Raw genomic sequence first — 20,280 nt, 5'->3', positions numbered from 1 at the left:
CGTCCACACTACCTCTGTGAGGCTGGGGAACAGTGCTGGCCCTGTTTCAGTTTGAAAACTCCAACTTGTCATGTTTCCCTGTGTGTAATGGATGAGGATTATTACTGATACAGAGCTAAAACCCTTGTGAGACTGCATCTTCATTCACTTGAAAACATGTATTTTTTGTGGGTGTTTGTGAGTACCTGTTTGATGTGTTCTCGTTTCTGGTACTTCTCGCTGTAGTACTGCTCCTGGCGAAGCGTGAGGAGCTGCTGCTGCTGCTGCTCTTTCAGCTCAGCAAGCCGCTGGCTACACTCCTGATCCAGCTCATACAGATCCTTGTCCAGGGTTGACAGAGAGTGATCGGACCGGCTGCACGAGGCCATGCAAACACACATTCACAAATGAGTTTGCTTCAAGGACAAAAGAGTGTGCCTAACTTATGAAGATTCAGTTCATAAATGCACGGCATATGCATATATATATATATATATTTTAAAAGTGCTATATTCCTCAGAGCATCCGTGATAACAGTTTGGCTGGTAATTGAAATAACCTTCTTTACATGTCTGCAGAGCCCCCTCAGGCTGTGGTGCTAAGAACACTGACGTCAGGGTTTTGAAGTAATTTCAAACATCAAAGATGACTCTTATGTCAAAGGAGCTCGCTTCAATGTGTTATCTGTCTTTTGCTGTGGGCCTCTGAGGTCCTGTGTGCGCTGAGTTTGGATCCTTCAGTGTATGATGGAGTCCTTTGGGTCCTGAATGGATCCCCTCGCTGTGGGGGGGGAACTATATCCACTTATTCTAATTCTTTACTTTCTGAGGGGGGCAACTTCTGTCAAGTACTTTAAGTCTCTGAGCTATTTAACATGCAACACAGGATTTAATATGTATTTGACTGTCTGATTGTGTAGATGGAGGAAAAGAAGAAAAACAGTAAGAGGGTATGGAAACGTATATAGTATACTATATATCATCAAAATGTACTATGAGTTAACTTCTGACATTGTGTTGAAAATCTTGTATTATTGGCATTCCCACTTTTGCTAAACTTGCCTCATTATTTATTTTAATATTTCGATTTTGAATATCCCAAAAGAAGCGACCTCATCAAAATTGTGAGCTACACAAATACATGGACACATGCAAAGTGTGTGCAGATGGAGTCTGCAGTCTAAGTGATATTCTCTTTACAGCTCAGAGAAAAAATCTTACTGAAAATGTTGTGTTTGTACTTCATAGTTTTCTCTGCTAAGTAGAAAACAAAATGTCTTGTGGGAGCTTAAATAGAGAGCCCATGTTATTTGATAATGCCAAAATCTCCCCTTTTGCTCCAGTTACTTCAAAACCCTGACGTCAGTAACAGTTTGCTGCTCAGACAAGATTTGCTAATCTCTATGACACTGTGTCTACAAGGTTTTTTTTCTTCTTTTGAGTGTTGATGCATATTTGATGGAATTCGTTCGAAGGCGAAACAGGGCAGGGGAAATGAAAAGGTAGAATGGTTTGAAGGGAGAAGAGGAGGACTACCTACCTTTTCTTACCGTCTTGTTTGCGGCTCTTCCTCAGGGTGGAGCGCCGGCGCTGGTACTGGCTCTGCAGCTCGGATGTGCGAGCTGTGTGCTCTTTGATCAGCTCGCTGGTCTTGCGGTGGTGTTTCCGAACCAGCTCCTTCATCTCCTTGTACTGCTTCTTCTGCTCCCGAACGATTCCCTTCTGTTGCTTCAGCTCCTCCAAAGTCTGAGCTTCCAGTTCTGCGGGGAAAGGGGATGGAGGACACCAGTCAAGAGAGCAAAATGAAAGAAAAATAACATTTATTTTGGTTATGTTGCATTTAGTCTCAATATTCAAGTTCACAAGGTATTTTTATTTGCAAATTTAAAAGCAAACTAAACAAAACCCTTTGTATTCTTGACACCAGACTATGTTTAACTCATTTACCAATTTCATCAATTAAATTCTGTAATCTTCAATGGCAAGACATTACCATGTGTTGCCACAGCACAAATACAATCACAGAATCATATTCATGTTGTAGCAACAACAATCATCATCACAGTTTATCATAGTTTGTCATGAATAACACTTCAATCCCAATCATTGCTTTCACATTAAATAAGGAAAAATAATAATATTCAATGTTTGAAACCGTCGTCTTACCAGTGAGAACACTCTGAACGATATCCTCACTCTTCACTGCTGGTTTCAGCGAGCCTGGCGACAAAACAGGTAAAGTTAATGAAGTGATTTGTACAATCAAACTTGAAATTTATATGAACAGCATAACCTTATTTATCACCACAAAGAATCAAAGTCAGAGCTAATCAATAAATCAGCAATCAGCAATCTTTTCTGTTTTGAATAACAATCTTGAAGCCAAACATAATCTTTTACTCTTGTTTTTTAACTTTTAAGCCGTAAGACCCAGATTTGTTCTCCATATGATATTTTAAATAAACTACAAGTGTATTATTATGATAAAAGTCAGAATAATCATTGCAGAATAAAGACATTTATTCTAAAGTCACTGTAAGAACATTACAAATCAACTTGTTATGCACCTACAGAACAATGGAGTGTGAATTATTGCACATTATGATTATGGAGCACCTGCAGACGGATTCTGGCCGACGAGTGACGGCTGCTTAGGGGCGATGATCGGTGTGGAGCTCACTCCGTTCTCTGTCGGCGTCGTCACCCTCTGGTCCACCCTCGATTCTGAGGGGGCGTCGCTTCCTGCCTCCACCTGTCGATCAATCCCACTCGTGAGTCAATAGAAATGATTACACTACTCAACACTGATACCTCCACAGAACAACTCACCAAACCCAATAAGTCTTTGAATCAATAATGTTAAATTGTTTGAATAAGTAATAGCTCATTATGAATAATGTACAATAAAAACTGAAAAAAGCCTTTAAAGTTTGACGGCAGTGTTGCACACACACACACACACACACATCAAGTGCTACACATCCCTGCTACATGTCTTTTTTGGGAGGAGTATAAACCTCCTCAAGTGGTCGTATCTGTTTCAGAAGTCCCCTGCTGTACCTGTGTCCTGCAGGACAGTTTGTAGACATAGCTTTGGTAACCCACTCTCAGCATTGCGTCCTGTGCCGAGGCGGAGCAGCTTTATTTCCCCCTTGGCTCGGACGTTTCTCCGACTAAACGCTCTTATCTCTGAAAGGTTAATGCAGTTTTGGCAATCTCTGTTCCAGCCACGGACGCCGGACCTTCTCCTTTCTTCCGCTGCTCCTCTTTATATTCACCTCGGCGAACTGTGCTCTGCCTCTCAATGCTCTACCGCTTTTGGGCGACTGTTGCCATGGTCACAGCATGAAACCACTCTTTGTTAGCCGCCCCCTTGGGGGAAATCTTATCAGCTGGCAAATCAGAGAAGAGGAGCCCCTCAGGGACAACCCTTCTTTCCAGTCCCCTCTTCTAATAACCTCGGATAACCCCGTGTCCTGCCTGGCCTCTCACCCTAACCTTATCCAGACTTAAATCTTGGAAATTGTTCTGATCTCTGCTCAGATATCATCACTTTCCCTGTTCTCTGCTGCACTGCAACCCACATGAATCCTTGGCTACTTGTTCTCACCGTAAGATCCATTTAAAATGACTTACAGTATCCCGTTTACAACTATACATAAAATCGTTTCAACTGTAACACTGATGTCCCATGAGTGTATCATATATGCAGTCGAATCGTTTTCTTCTTTGACATTGCTCGGAACAAAACAGAAGGTCACGTTCTCTGAAGCAGCCCGGACTTGTTACAACCCTCCGAAATGAGGACCGTACTGAAGTTAAAGGTCACTGCCAACTCTAGTTTGGATTCATATATAGCAGTTGGCACAGCTCCAGTGTAAAGTGTATCACATCACATGGATCCAGTTAGTCAGTAGTTCATAAATTATGCTCCTAGTGTTGGGAGGGTATTGAAATTTAAAGTGTCAGGCGTAATCTGCTGTAAGATCACATTGGTCATTAGTCATTACAGTCTTATAAAGGTCGTATTGCTAATGTGTTAGCAGACCGTTGCTTATATACACATCCAACATAAAAAAGTGAACTTGCAGGTAATTTAAAATATATAAATATACGGTTAATTACACGTGTCACACCCTGTGAGGAATTACCTTCAAGAAAAATAATGAAAGTACACAGAGTCAAATTTAAAGAACCCACCCCCCTGAGGAGACCCAGTATCAGAGCCTGCAGGCGGATGCTGGAAGAGACTTGATTAACTACAGCAACAGAGCTGCTACCGCTGTGGCTGCACTACACTTTATCATAGAGGGACTGGGAATGAAAAATAGCCCAAACAAAGTGTTTTGATAATATCTGTGCTGGAAACCAGCAGTGGTTCACCATCCATCTTCTACTGCAGTGGTGCTGGCTGTGGGTTTTAAAGTACTTTGTGGTTTTATTAGAAAGCCCTCCTCATACTAAAGCTAAGGAGCTCCACCTGAATTTCTATACCAGCAGCAGGCTGACCGCAGGGCTGCTCATCTTATTGATAAACTGTTCAATGGCGCAAAGCTTTCCACACGTAAGAAAACTCAAGTCTATCTATTCTGCAGAAATGACTATAAACACACACCTCTTTGTCCCCTTCCTCCTCTCCTCCCTCTTCCAGAGTGAGAGCAGCCAGCTGATTGGCTCTTTGCTCCATCAGGTTGACATAGCGGATGGGATTGGACAAAGCTTCAATGACGTCTGAGGAAAAAGGAAGAAAAGACGCTTTTTTTCTTATGACACCAAACCTGACTTTGAACCTGCAGCGTTTTCAGTTCAAAACATTAAAAGTTTTGGTTTGAGAACGTTCACCTGACTCACCTGCAAATGTGTCTGGAACGTAGTCCTTCACTTCCACATACACAAACAGAGCCGGCAGCGTCAGGGACTGGTTCTTCTCATTTCTCAGGCTGATGTAGTGATAGCCTGCAGGGTTTGAGTAAGAGAAACATCCATCAGCAAAGAAGCTTATTTAGAAGAGTAACCTACACAGTAGCATAGCATCCAATAAGTTAAACACATTTAAGGGACAAACTGTAGCTTATGTAAACATTTCATCCTCTGATTCACAAAATATGTTCATTTACCATAGTGATTTGTATGCAATTTTTTGTTGTATATAATAATTGCATTATTTTATTGTTCTATTTACATGTCTTTGCATTATTGAGTGTATTTTTAATGCACCATTGCCTCTACATATCTCTTCTGTATTTCTTTTGTGATTCTTGAATATGATGGTACATAATGAGGGAATATCAAATCAAAACTCACCTGGACGGATGGCCGACACAGGAATGATGCGGTGGCCGATGAACTTTCCTCCCTCTTCAAACACAGCGATCCTTATTGAAGCAAGTGTGGGCAGAACAACCTGAGGGAATAGAAAATACAACCAGGTTATTCCCTCTCCTGAAAATACATGCTCTATTAAGGACCATTTAGCTGGTATGTGTCATAATACTTGTCCGATAAAATTGCCTGAAACTTTACTCCTAAGCACGTAAGCTGTTCAAATGATATGTGACCCCTTCGTCTCACCTTCTTGAAGACAATGGCCTCCTCTTCCCAGACAGGGTTGATGGCATTGCCCTGAGATGTCTTGGTCTTGAAAGCTTTCCTCTTGGTGTCCACAGGCAAGCCAAACATGTCGATCTCCACGTATGTGCCCACTTTCTTATCCGACAGGAACTGGCCTGAGATAATCTGGAAGGAAGGAGTACGGAGAGAAAACAAAAGAGAGAGAGAGATGAATACACTCAAACACACACAGAGCCACACAAACACAAAAAAGACCAACACACACCTTAACAGACAGTGTGTTGGCTACTATCCCATCCACCGTGCTCTCAGTGAAAGGGTCAAAGTGTTTGTCTGGTCGTCTCATAAACTCTGGCTTGAGTCTGTATCCACATTTTCCATTGTACTCGTACATGCCCAGGTTCAGCTGCATGGACAAATCTGTGGAGCGAAGATTAGAATCCCAGTCAAATCCAACTTGCAGTTTAATAATAGCGATTACTGTGTGATGGAATGAAGGATCGTCCCTCACCAATGGTTTGGAAGTTGAGAGCCACCAGCTGACAGCCAGCATTCCAGAAGAGCTGAGGGTTGTAGTTGGATGAATCCACTCGAGTGCCTTTAGGGTAAATCCTGCTCAGCTGCAGCTTGTTGTATCTGAACAGAGCTGTGTTAAGGAAGAGCATTACAAAATACTGCTCCTGCTGCAGCTGCCACCATCACCTCTACTGTTTTTCGGCCGTGCATACTAGTAAGACTGCATTTAAATCCTAATTATGTATTTTTGTTTGTTATCTTATTATCTGTTACTTCCACTGACAAGATGAGCCACAGATGCAAAGTGACCGTAAAGAGCAAAAATGATGCTGTTTCTATCATAACACGCGGGCTACACTGGATGAGGAAGCAGCACATGTTTGCATTGATTTTCATCTCCACGCCCATGTTGTCACCGTCTGCAGAGGCCTCCTGTCTCAGTCCTGGTTCTTCTAGAGTCTGGGATTCACCTAATTTTCCAAGAACCGCCTGTGGTTCACAGCGAAATAGAGTGAAAATGATCTTTAACCACAGTTTCAACGTGTATGTGTGTCACAAAGATAAATATTTTCAGCACTTTCAGTACCTGTTTCAAAGTGAAAGCACTACAGCGTTTCTGTTGACTGAATCCATTCATTTTAATTAGGTTTCTTTAGCCCGATTCAATGAATGTGAGTCATATGAAGTTGTACGACGCGCTGCTTCCATAAAAGAGAGAAGGATACTCCACAAACTCGACGGGGCATTTGGTCAGTTGCTCCAAAGCTTTGGTCTCTACGAAGGACGACATCTGGTAACTGCGATTGATCTCTGCAGGCAATAAGATGGAGAGATACATTGATCAGAATTGATGTCCAAATGTACCGCTGCTGTAACACTTGACAACACTAGTTCATGAGAGTTCAACTTCTTCTGGATCCAAAATCTTGAACCAATCGCATTGTTTCTTGAGAAACTACAAAACCACTTTGAATATAGTGCAGATGTAACCAGCGGCAGCCTCACAGCAGGGCACTCCTAAATGATCCTCCTTGACAAAAGGGGCAGACGTTTCTTGCACAGTCTACTGTTCCCCCCCACTAGCAGTTGTTAGCAGTTATCTGCTGTAAGACTACATGTGTATTGGGTTCTCACTTACTTTTGGAAGCCTCAAAGCTGTTAAACTTGACTGGTTGGATGTAGATGACCAGGTTGGACATTTCCTCTGTAGCGAATGCCTCACTGCCGGCTGTGCCCTGTAACACACACACACATATACACAATAATTTAAAAACACTGAGAAGAACTTTGAAGACACGTCAGTAGGAATTAAATGCATGATCAAATACTGACACTAGGGGGCAGTCTTAGCACATGACGTGCACACTACTGAGCTATGAAATAGTTTTTCAACTAAATGCAGAGCAAAGGACAAACCTCATCCATTGAGCCCTTTTTACAGTCGTCATCATCATCATCTTCATCTTCACTTTCTGCCTCCACCTCACCTGAAACATGAGTCACAGATTTGGTCACAGATAATCACATTACATAAAGATAAAAAACCTTAAAGAAGTTAAATATGTGTAAATCTAATTGGCAGAGCGGTTTGAAAGCTGAAAGCCTTCAAAAAAGTATTTATCTGGGATAAGTTTCCTCCATTATATTTAAAGTAGAAACACAGGGGGAACCGCGACAGCTGAATACACAGAGCTCACGCACTGAGGATACTCTTTTGAATATTGTTTTGTTGGAGCTGACACAGCCTCTGCACCCACATAATGAGAGGCCTGCTCAAGATCTGCCACGGAATCTGAGGTCACGCTGGCTGAGGACATTAATGTGAACTGACCTACAGCTTCTGCGCCGGCCTAATGAGAGCCCTGCTAAAGATTTCCCTCTGAGTCTGAGGTCATGTACTATGTCTGACTCACCGATAGACTTTCTCCCCTGCGGCCTCAGGCTGAGCTCTGCACCCTCGGAGGGCTGTGAAGAATCTGCCATCTCTTCTTTGGTGGAACCTTGGTGGAAAAAACAAACGTCTGAGGAACAAAGCTCCCATTCTATAAAAACACAAGGTCAAACTACTGTATAGAACACAACAAAGCTTCATTTGAAGTGTTGGCAATGCAGTGTTTCTACTTTTCAGTACAAGTGCAGCACTTTTGCTTAATAACTATGTAATATCTGTCCACCTCACTTTTTAAATCACTATTTTTGTCCACCCTGCATCTATAGTTACAGGTTGATATTCACACTATAATCTCTCTAAGTGTCCAGAGAGAAGAGGAACATCACAGTATGTGGGCAGCAACAAGACCAGTTTGTACTTTCACAGCTTTCCAGCCACAGAGAGGCTGCTCAAAAACTTCTGATTGGTTATGTTTTTAATCAGTGTTTGTTTCATTGTTTGACTAAGCAAAAATCAGCTGACACTGGGTGAGAGGCCCAAATATTGTGGGTAAAAGATAACCAACTCTGAACTCCACATGAAATCACACTGTGAATTGCAATCAATGTTTAGACATGCAGTTAGTGTGATTGCTGAATCACAGACTCACAGGGCCTTTCCCACCTCTAAAATCCAACCTAGACTGATCACAGAGTATCTATCACAGAATGTCTCTTAATGTGTCGGCAAAGAAAAACTCAAATTCCTCGATCACAGATCAGTCTACCTCTGACACCCAGGGGCGGACTGGGGGAAAAAAGTGGCCCGGGAGTTTCTGTCAGACCGGCCCACTCAATACACGGCGGTGCGCATGCGTATAACTGGGTGCCGCGTTGCGTGTATGTATGCAAATCCAAATTCTCTACACTTCGGCTGTGTAAGAACCAATTTAGAGGAGTTTATTAATAAGGTGGAGATCTTTTCTTACTTTGGACTTCCGAAGTCTGTAAAACACATATTAAAAGACACTTAAAAAAAAATCGAAAAATAGTCACCATGAGTGTGAAGACCGATTGCGAGTAGCAGTATAAAATAAGTCAGTGCGAATAGATAGGTATAGCTCTTGGAGAAAATTACGCTTGCGCCGCTGTTTCAACCATTGTAGGGCTGATGCGATGATGGGCGTGGGCCGGTACATCATAGTGATGGGCCGTTGGATTTATATTTTCGGCCATCGGCCCACCGGGGATGTCCCCGGTATTCCCGATGGCCAGTCCGCCCCTGCTGACACCTGTGTTGCATTTTTTCTTACACCAGGGGGCAGTGTGTTTTAGTGTAAGAAAGATGCATGCAGCTTAGCAATTAGGAAAACTCAACGTGACTGTCTATTACTGTTTAAAGCTGGATGATACAATGAACAGACCATTTCGAGCAAAATGTTATGTAGAACAATAACACTGAAGCATGCATGTACTCCACGGGCACACACACACACACACACACGACATATCTGAAATGCAGCCAATATGCAGAAATGAATGATGATGGAGAACACCGACCAGAGAGCAGCTGTGAAAATATAAAAATCCATAAATTGAGATGCGTGAAAGTTCACCCCTGTTATAATATAATGTACACACAGCTGCAGGAACACACACTGACACACTGCTGGCCAGTCTTTAAGATGCCCCTGTGACTAGCAGTGTGTACGCCTGACAGGCAGTATAGGCAACAGCCAATAACAGCTCCAGCTGATGGAGAGGGCCATGAAAATGATGAATGATAAACAATAGCACTGTTTGGCTCCAGTGATTCAGTTCCTGGACGGCACAGAGGTGTCGCTCCGTGGAGCAGATGGGCCCAGACCGTTAGGCTATATTTTACTTCTGAAACATCATAACTCGGCTGTCCCAGTGTGGCTTGATGGCTCTGTTAGGAGGATGTGAGTGTGTGTGTTTGTGTGTATGTATGTGTGTGTGTGTTGTGTGTGTGTGTGTGTGTGTGTGTGTGTGCGTGTGTGTGTGTGTGTGCGCTTGTGCGTGTGCTGTACCTGCGCTCGGGGAGGAGGGCTCACACACACTGGAAGAATCACTGTAGGTGTTGGAAACCTGCTCCGACAATTTCTTCTTGGTACTTCCGTCGGTCTTGTGGTGTTTCTTCTTGTTCTTCACCAAGATTTTACCCATGAGCTCCATCGGGCAGGGTAGTGGGACACCGGACTCCATCTGGAGACAGAGAGGTCATGGCAATCACAGAAAGGTCATGGAAATAAAGAAAGAGATTCATATAATGTGAAGGAAAGCTTTTTCTGCAGATTGATGTAATATCCTGTTGTCCATCCATCTATCTATACGGCTTATCCTTTGATGGTTGTGGGCTTGGCATTGGGCAAGAATCGGGGTACATGCTGGACAGCTCACCAGTCCATCACAGGGCTCACATAAGCTGATTTCAGACATGAGCTTCAGCCCCCTTGTAAAAACTCCAATGTGGGAACACAGCGGGAGATCACAGCGAGTGTGTGTGTGTGTGTGTGTGTTGGGGGGGGGGGGGGGGGGGGGTTGATGATGCTTTTTAACACGCGACAGTTGCAAACAAAAAAGATGACGCATGGAAATGAGGAGTCATAAGGGCCGACCGTCACTGTCAGTGGGCCGTAAACAAAAGCATGTGATCTCCGCAGCAGAATTAATAGGTTACATCCTGCCACTGCACCAGCCCTCACCTGAACGCTCCATATATCTCTGTGATGTTGTTAACGTGTCCGAGTGGAGAATCTCCTGCTGTGATGTTCATATGTGAAAGGTAAACCGTGCAGAAAGTCAAGACCCAATTCTGTGGACATCCTCAAACCTTTCTGCTGTGAGGTAACAGAGGCTACCACTGAACCACCATGACATCCAATATCCTGATTGTCAAATCTGTTGGAGAATGGAAGGACTGCTTTAAATAGTTTGAAATCGTATGTTTACTGCTATTCCTTACGTACTTATTTTATTAGACTATTATTGCCTATTGTGTGTGTGTCTTAAAAGGCAACCCCACATTAAAATAGTAAATTTTACAGCTATTTGGATACAAATTAGCTAATTACAGAACGTAAATGCTGATGATGATTACTGGAGTGTGAATTCATGGCAAAAACATCTTGTGCTAAAATTCACTGTGGATGATTCTGCTTGCTGTTGATGTCTGTTGATGTAACAGCTGAAAAGTTGACACTTTCAACACTAAAAGCCGCCTCCTGGGAGGAAACCGAGCGTTAAACACAAATACGCACTCTCTCAAGGGAGCACACAAGAAATAGGCAGATCTCTGATTTATTCATGGGGTATCCCGCTTTAAGATCAAAGTGTTTAGGGATATTAATAATGGATTATCGAGAAAGTCAGCGCCAATGTTATGTATACACACCAGCAGGGTCTTTACAACTCATCACCTATATACATGACCAAACTTTTAAATGTTTTACTTCTTCTAAGAGCAAGAAAACAGTGACACATGCACCAAACTAAACCGAAGCTTGTCCAATAGGATACTTTCTCAGCTGCCATGCACACATCTAATCCTTGCTGCACTTGTTAATGGTATGTGATAAAATACAGATAAGACACACTGCTTTCCTTGGCTTCACTAAACAATTTAACTTAAATGGAACCCATTCAGGATTGAGTGTGGCATGTAATCTGGACCCTGCCCTGCATTAAACCAATTTAACCATTGGTACTGATCTGGATCAGAACCAATTAAACCATTGGTAGTGATTTGGATCAGGGACAGTTCCAGGTTTCTTTTTTGTTCTTACATTTGTATTGATTTCTCAGGGAATAATGTATGGATCTTGATGATAAAGTATGCATATTTAGGAGATTGATAGTAATGAGTGTGTTCAATTTGATGCAGATCCAAATCAAATCTGAATCTTTATAAATTTGACCTTGGCAGAGATTCACTGTACTGGGTGCAATTCTAGTGAACTCTGTTATAACTTGGGCCATTATTATGGATTTAACTACCAGTGGATTTAACTACCAGTGCGTTAAGTTTTAATTATGACATTAAAATGCACTCTAAATGCACTTACATGTCAGTGATACTGATTCATTAAAACAATAAATAGCAATCTCACATTGGGGTCTTTTCCTGCAATATCATTTTGATACATTAAGCAATTTGAAAGCAGGACCTTTAATTGAAGTTTACCAAAAAGGACTATTTTACTATTTTAAGCACATTTTTTGGAAAAGAGTTGACCGTTCTCGGCTTTATTGAAAAACAATAACAAAATCAAAACAAAGTAAAAGAAGAAAACCCTAACAACAGTCTTTTGTATTCAGGTTAAATTACGGTTTTGTGGAGTGGAGAAACAGGCGGCACTCGAGTTTCTAAGAAAACTGTAATCCTCTTTATTCTCACCCTAGGCTCAGCTGGAGCCAATCTAGCTATATCACCTTATCTGGCCCTGACCCTATGGACTAACAGAGTTGATATCCCATTCGCCACGCCGTATACACAGCCGTCTCGATGCCAGAAGGGAGTGGTTGTCATTGCACTCACCTTTCCAAGTTATTACATGCTTAGTGGTAGAAATCTCATTTCTCAATAGCACTTTCTGCCTCTGTCTCTCTCTCCCTCTCCCTTGGTGTTTGCCTCCTTCCCTCTTCCACTCCATTCGAAAGGCTTCTCCCCCCCGATAATGCTTCAATGTCAAATCCAGTCGGAAGACCGCAATTCTCAATGGGACGCGTCTCTGGCAGGCGGCGGTGCTAAAGGAGCTCCCTGTGTTTGTGAGATAATGCTGCATCTGGCTGCTGGGAACCTTCGCGGTTCTTTAGTGTTACACCAACAGGGACAAGTCGTCCCAGGAGAGGAGTAAGTGGCATGTATAAGTACACATGTGTGCAGGGCTGCGTGCTCAAGATCAAGCTAGTGTGAGGGTTTGTGCGACAAGTGTGTGTAGTTGCCTCATGTAAGTGCCATTGTCATTACACACAAAGACTCCTTTGGGGGGGTTAAAAAAAGAGTTTGGCCACAAAGACAGAAAGCAAGCTTTTGACAGGTAGCCATGGCAACAGAGGAAAGATAAAGGACTGCCAAGAAAAGCCATGTTTAGATTACAGCGTGAAACATTCCCATTTAATCTTGTACGGCTATCATTTGCAGTCTCGGCCATGATAGCGGTGAGGCAAAAATAAAAAATGATTGTGGGGTGAATCATTAGAAGTTGGCTTCTGTGGCACATAAACAGCCACAGGTATGTGTGTGTCTCTGTGACAGAAAATGGGAATGGAAACCAGACGGTGTGTGAGTGAGAGAGAGAGAGAGAGAGAGAGAGAGAGAGAGAGAGAGAGAGAGAGAGAGAGCAAGATAAAGTCTAGGATGCCATTTAGGTGCGTGCCCGGAGTGACAGCAAGAGGAAGAACAGCGACAACACATTTAGCCAGGTGCTAGAAGGCATGTCGATATGTTGCTGGATGTGAGAAGGACAAATGGAGAGGAAAAAAAGGACTGGACACAAATATAAATATATAATCAAATTAATTAGATAAAATGGCATTTTTTCACCCATATATACATGTTTATGTGCATCTGAAGAACACTGAATGCCAGGCAAGTGTTCAAGGACACTTCTTTGGTGCACTCATCTGTGCGATAACATCTCTCTGCTGGCCATGTTATGTATACGTGTGTGTGTCTGTGTTTGTTTGTGTGTGTGTGTGTGTGTGTGTGTGTGTGTGTGTGTGTGTCTGTGTCTGTGTGTTTGTGTGTGTGTGAGAAAGAGGCAGCAAAAGAAAAAGAGCATGTAATCTTGAACGAGTACATGCATGTGTGTAAAAGCATCTTATGTACTCACAGGATATTTTTCCAGAGGTTCTGTAAGCAATGCGTCTCCAAATATTGACCGGCAGTACTCTGCCATCTTGGCCTGCTGCTTTGGCCTGGAAGTCATCACACACACAGACACACACACACACAAATATGTATGTTACCAATGTTAAGAATCCCCCTCCGGACATTTACAAAGATAAAGCTAAATAGCTAATTGGGCTTGAACTGACGTTCATCAATGAACCATCCATTGATGAGACAATACCCATCAATAAGGTCAACAGTCACTCTGTAGCCTTTACACCCCTGACATTAATGACTTACGAGTCCACGTGGTTCTCAAAAGACAGAATGATAGGGAAGGGCGATGTCTTGAAAGCACACTCTGCGATAGCCTCGATCACCTCCTAGAAGATGAACAGAAAGAAAAAATGATGAATAGTAATGATTTACCTAGAATGGTTGTCAGTAGAGCACAAACCTCTGCAGAGGCTAAAAAGTGCCCTTATAAAACCAATTTTAAATCCACTAGATTTATTATTTTATTATTATTTGGATCAGCACCAAATCCCACACACTCCCAAATATTGGTCCCCTAAATGTGCTTGATTTAAAAAAAATCAAGACCGACACATTAAATCCAGGGAAATGGGTCTTTATCTCACAATTCTTAAGACAGATTTACCCCCGAAATGTAATCAGTTCTTTCTTGGCCCCTTTCCCATCTTTCCACCGAGTTTTGTATAAATGCAACCAACAGACACCAGCACACATATCCTCTTTATGCAGAGGCAGATTGTCATGATTTGTTATATCCATGACATTAAAAGCAATGTTTGTCACTGTTGGTTAATGTGTATTGATGTGCTGTAGAGTCACAGGAAAAACAAACAGCTATATCCCCCAGCTTGTATTCCAGCAACAATAAATACGATTACAATTTTATGATTTCCTAAATTTTGCAGAGTGCCTGAGAGCCTCCCCCAGAGAACATCCCCAAACCTGGTGAAATCAATAACAGCAGGAGAACGCATACACCAATAGTCAGGATGATTCATTCCAAAGCCAACATGTCCTCTGGATACATGGCACTTTGGCTGATTGTTGCGCACCATTGCTGGAAGAATTATATTTGTGGCTGTGCATACCAAATGTGTTTATCAGTGGAAGTCAGTGTAGTAGATTTCCTATGTAATGCTATATTGTGAGAGTGCAGGGCATCAACATGTCTGTATTTGGTAAATGCTCTGTATTAATCTGAGCTTTTCTAGTCTTGATGGCCTCTCTAAGTGCTTTCCAGAACAGTTTATTGCCATTCATACACACTTTAATACAGTGCATCTGTGAGAAGCACTTTTTCCTGAGGGGCAACTCAAGGTTCGGTTTCTTGCCCAAGGACACTTAAGCATGCAGATGGAGAAGACTGTTTTTTTACTCAAACTAATTCCATTAGGCTTGCTCTACTTCTTCTGTTATTCTCATTAGATCTAAATTTCCTCAAACAATCGATTCCACCCACAAGTTTCTTACTTCTCTCATGACACCTCCTCTGCCCAGAGAATTTCACACGTCTTCCTGCACGAAGAATACCTGCGAATGGTCAATAATGATATGACCATGTGACTTCAGTACCTCTAGAATATCTGGAATGAATGAGGTCAGATTGTGGTACAAATCTCCTCATGACTGACAAGGGTGATAACTCTGAACTTGCTCTAATGGACCAGTTTGCAAAACCCAATCCCTCCATGCAGGAACAGGTGGGAGACAGTAGCTGACTTCCTCTATGTTGGAGTTGTAGGATGTGTGCAAGCCCACCGCTGTTAAGATCAAAATCCTATGAAGTCAATGAGTTGCTTGCATTACAGCCGGAGAAAACTGCCCAATGTGAAGAGGACAGAAACACAACTTCTGAGGATTTTGCCTGAAATGCTGGAGGAATTTGTTTTCTCTCGGAGAAACAAACCAATCGGAGAGACGCATCAGGTGGTGGGAAGTTCCTTGCTTGACTGAGAGGAGAGTCAGGTTCCCAATCAGTGGCACATGAGGTGGTACGCTAGGATTTGATGTCAAAGTTCCTCCATTAGGTAATATCAACCCAGCAGAGTCACTATTCCCTAATGTGAGACCCAAACAGATGTTTTGAAATGAGTATAGGTCACTTGTGTGGCTCCTGTTTACTGAGTGTCTCAACAGACCCCTGTGTGCTCCTTCATTAGGAGTATCGGAGTGTTTTTGATGGTGTCAAGCCCCTTCACGGAGGAGGGCCTCCACCCTCACTGACACTGATACCGGCAGAATGAAATAGCAGCTTCTGAGGAGGTCGCACTGTGGGTGTTATCCAATGTCAGAAAGTCACTTCTCACCAATCAGAGAGCTGAGGTTATGTTAGTAGCCGTAAGTAGTTTTTCTTGTTCATGTGGTTCAGGATCTGCACTTCAGTTTTATAATGAAGTTGAAAACCCTTGGTGAATGCATCTTGAGTTTAAACAATAACAATTTCCAATACACAGTGTTACAGGGAGTCCTTTGCTCTGTGTTTATTGCACATTCATATTGTGTTAAACAATGAAACCATGATTTATAGATTAGCGGTACTCCTGCTACAAAAGCCAATTTTCTCTTTGTCTTGTAATCTTCAGCAGCGCTCAGCACTTCTTTTTAGAATCTTTCAGTGTGTGCGTGTCTTTTCAATTTGCTCTCTGCTGAATGCATGTCCCTCTTTTAATCTCCCACTTCTGCCTACCTAAGCATGAAGGATTCATACGAAAACAATGCATGCATGTAATTCAATGCATTTTTTATCCCTCCAATAACAGATATCTGTTGAGCTGAGTTGAGTCACTATTGCTATACCTTGACATTTAAAGCATGTTACTGTTGAAACGAGGGGTGGTTTGAATTTGATTAATTAGATTTTTGAAAATGAGGAAGGAAGTGATACAACGATACAAACTCAAGGAGAGTTTTTTTTGTGATATTAAACTGCACTTATACAAGTTATAACTATAAAAGATTTGTTGCATGTAGATGGAAATAATGGTATACGCATCTCAGCCACTAAACCTGGTTCAACAATTAGTTTTTCTAATTAAGCAATTAGCTAACTTATCTCATTAACTTCAAAAAGCTGAAGATTTTTTAGTGAGAACAATTATGTTTTTCTAAATTAACGAGATCATTTTCTTCAAAAAACAATTAATTCTCCTGTGATTTTCTGAATTAACAAAATAGCCTTGTGCATCATCCAGCAAGAGGTTCTCACTTTCATGGAAGCAAACACGTCCCGCCTGTTTAGTTTAATCCGGTTTTAATTTGGTTTGGGTTTAAGACATTTGGAGATACTGTGTCTTTCAGTGTCTTACCTCTCTGGACACCATTCTTGTAACAACACAGTACTGTTGGAGGGCTGTTTGTCTGGGCTGGGGCTGATATGCTTCAACAACCATAGCTTCTAAGCCGGTGAGAGCTTCTCACAGGACTTTGAGGTATAGGATTTTTATTTCTATCTTGTTAATTCAGATAAACAGCCCTGTTTTTCTCATAACTAGATAATATTCCTGAAGAAAAAAATGATCCACTGTGTGTTTTGAATTAACGAGATAATTAAGCTCATTTTGAAAAGTAAGTAGTAAAAAAAAAGTAGAGCCAACACGTAGCAATTAAGAGCACTCACCACTTAATTCACACCTTATCTCACCTTGTTAAATAAAGTAAAAAGAGATCCGTGGGTCGTGCCTCACCGCCCCACAAATTTCATGGAGATTAGTTCAGTGATGTTAAATAACCCTACTGACAACAACAATGGAAGCAGAACCTCCTTGGCTGAGGTGATCAGCATTTGATGCCTCGTGTGGATTACATCATCTCTACGTGATTTCTGTTTACCCACAACCCCCCTCTGTCTGTGTCCGTAGACAAAGACATTAAAATGAGTCTTCAGAGAAAAAAAACGTCTCATCTTGTTCTCCCTCGTCCTCTGCTCCCCTCTCCCCCCCCCACCCCCCCCCCACCCTGCCCCTCTCCTAACGGTGCCATTACCCCGCTCTCCTTGTGTTACCTTGAAGGAGATTTCAGTTGTCATGGTGAAGCCGTGGGTGATGACGGGCTCTTCCTCCGTGGTGCGACCCTTCCAGCAGTCCAGTTCAATGCAGCGGCATCCAGACAGGAGAACCTGCTTGTACATCTCAACCGAGGAGCTTCCTGCGAGCTGGCCGGCTGCAACAAACAAACAAACACACACACACACACACACACAAAACAAACACACACACTTTAGGTAACTGTTATATTGAATCCCAAAGTAACATGATGCCTACAAAAGCACGTCCTCCCGCTTTTCAAGAGCTCATTAACCTCATTAGTTGCTAGCATGCAGCAAAAAGCCGTCGTTATCTGGAGCTGGCGAATCTCATCGCCCTGTCACCATTAGCGAAGCAATTAACTCGTCACATTAGCACCATGCTCTCCTGCAATGGTGTCAAAGTGAGAGGCACTGTGTTATCACTTCAGGTGGGTTCATTCATTTCCTGATTCCTTTTTTCACATTCTTTTCCTCACACTTTTTTTGGGGGTTGTTTTCCTCTGATAGACGTCCTTATCCGCCCTTCATCAGAGATAGAGTTTCTCTACGGAATTAGTCATAGTGTTGAACACGGTATGAAACATTGCTGTAATTTCCCAGAGATCAACAGGATCAACATGAATGAATAAGCTGCACAAGCTCTTGTTAGCATAATTATCATGGATCTTTACAAATACTGCAAGGGCAGAAACACAGTCTGCCGAAAATACCTAAAGTAAAACTGTGTTTGTGAGAAGAGGAGTTCCTGTTTGTTTTTCTCATTTCGCAGGCTATGAGGCTGTGTCCATTAAAGACGTTCAATTTTTTTTGATTGCCGGAGAAATTTGATCCACTTGAAAGATTCAGTGCTCTCCAGTTCCCACCAGAATAGATTTGAATAGATGAATTCTAATATCTATTGAAGGGAAAACGGTCAGTGTATTGTGCCTGCCATGGAGCCAGTTACTGTGACTACCAGTCTAAAGAAATATTTAACTCATGAATATCAATGAATTGAGTCCCATGGCATGACTTGATTGGATAACCTCTGGAGAGGTATTGCAGGAAAAAGGGGGTCTGATATGCAACGGCGCATTTGATTGACTGACCTGCAAGGCATAAAGCAGGGGGTATTCACTCGTGCAACCGTAATTGCATTTCTAAATGAACAAATGATCTGTTCATGTGGAGACGAATAGAGGATGCTTGTGTGCAATAAATCAGGGGTAAAATTGTGTTGAGCGTGAATACGTAAGTACAAACCTGGCAGAGACAGACAGAGCTGCTTACATAACAGATTTTTGGACTTTGTGTTTGCATTTACCTGTGAGGTATGTGTTGTGTGAAGAGTTGATGAAATAGTGGGAGAGGGGAAACGTCATGTCCTCACTCTGGTCCAGCTTCTCATGGGGGATGATGCAGTTCTCCTCCCCGTTCAGGTACCTGGCAAAGCCTTCGACCGAGATCTGACCTGCGTGGACACAACACAGCAAGCAAGACAGTGAGTCTGATGTCTTTTTTCTTTTAGGTCCAGAACAGAAGGAATGAGTCTGGTGATGTGTGAAGGCAGTGAGACAGCATTAAACAATAAAAGACAAAAAAGCAGCGGAAGCCTTACTGGGCTCTCCACAACCAGAGATGATCAGGCTCGCAAGATGCTGACCGTCTTTGCCCATCAGCAATGTTTGCATTTCGATATTAGTTGCTGTTACTGTTATCTGTTTATTTTAAGGTGAACCCACATACAGCCAGCTCCTGCACCATTTGCTTTTGTTTGGCTTGTGAGAAATGCGGTGGCAAGCAGCTTCTTTTCCAAGATTAACATCTGCAGCACATATATAAATGGGCCTGGGGCTGAGTGCACGGACAGAGTCAGGAACTTGCCAGTCGCAGAAAGAGACTTTTTAAGTCTTGAACTTGTAATAGGATTTGCTGACAGTAACAAACATTTAAAATATTGCCCCCCTTATCCTATAACTGAATGAAACATATGGTGCACGGTTTATGGTACCTGACTATGTGTGCAACTTTCTGAACACACATCCTGAATATTCTTTGAGACATTTTCCCTCTACTAATACTTTTTATGTAATATATAAGAGTAAGTGTATAAGTGTGTGCACTGAGCTGTGTAAATGTACTGCATGTGCTGTCAGATAAGCAGACAGAAGACTTTGCTCAAAATGCCTTACATAAAAAAAAAAAAATTCATAATCCCTAATTAAAACCGCACTGAGCTTACATCTGTAGTTTGATTTAGCACAAAGCCTAAATCACCGTTTGCTGGAAGTTATTCTTTCCTTGATTTGATTCTACGTCAAGGTCACTGGTGTTAAGCGTCGCCTTTCTGCTGTCGTCAATGAGCTCATGTCCTCCCTGAAAGTCCTGGAGAAAAGGTGATTCGCTGACTAAATGAGTAAATCTCACATTTCAAACCAGTCGGACACAAAATA

The 20,280-nt window shown here is 42.3% G+C and overlaps 1 protein-coding gene across 3 annotated transcripts in view; it reads right to left on the bottom strand.

Annotated features, from left to right (window-relative positions):
- The window catches only part of plcb1l (phospholipase C beta 1-like), a 108,370-nt gene that overhangs the window by 16,716 nt on the left and 71,374 nt on the right, over positions 1–20,280 (bottom strand). For 2 of the 3 annotated variants that reach the window (XM_062411828.1, XM_062411827.1), the window contains exons 10-28: positions 19,152–19,298; positions 17,825–17,982; positions 14,089–14,171; positions 13,790–13,874; positions 9,986–10,160; positions 7,979–8,065; positions 7,482–7,552; positions 7,204–7,300; positions 6,791–6,875; positions 6,061–6,185; positions 5,815–5,969; positions 5,550–5,714; positions 5,283–5,382; positions 4,830–4,934; positions 4,594–4,709; positions 2,595–2,730; positions 2,145–2,198; positions 1,519–1,738; positions 186–354 (exon numbers count right to left, since the gene is read on the bottom strand). In XM_062411828.1, the coding sequence (XP_062267812.1) occupies positions 186–354; positions 1,519–1,738; positions 2,145–2,198; positions 2,595–2,730; positions 4,594–4,709; positions 4,830–4,934; positions 5,283–5,382; positions 5,550–5,714; positions 5,815–5,969; positions 6,061–6,185; positions 6,791–6,875; positions 7,204–7,300; positions 7,482–7,552; positions 7,979–8,065; positions 9,986–10,160; positions 13,790–13,874; positions 14,089–14,171; positions 17,825–17,982; positions 19,152–19,298 (2,333 nt within the window). The remainder of the gene's footprint in view (positions 1–185; positions 355–1,518; positions 1,739–2,144; positions 2,199–2,594; positions 2,731–4,593; positions 4,710–4,829; positions 4,935–5,282; positions 5,383–5,549; positions 5,715–5,814; positions 5,970–6,060; positions 6,186–6,790; positions 6,876–7,203; positions 7,301–7,481; positions 7,553–7,978; positions 8,066–9,985; positions 10,161–13,789; positions 13,875–14,088; positions 14,172–17,824; positions 17,983–19,151; positions 19,299–20,280) is intronic. The other variant, XR_009924608.1, reaches the window with a different exon arrangement.

This window comes from Platichthys flesus, chromosome 18, assembly GCF_949316205.1.
Source record: "Platichthys flesus chromosome 18, fPlaFle2.1, whole genome shotgun sequence".
Taxonomy (NCBI): Eukaryota; Metazoa; Chordata; class Actinopteri; order Pleuronectiformes; family Pleuronectidae; genus Platichthys; species Platichthys flesus.
This window is presented reverse-complemented; position numbering and strand designations above follow the sequence as displayed.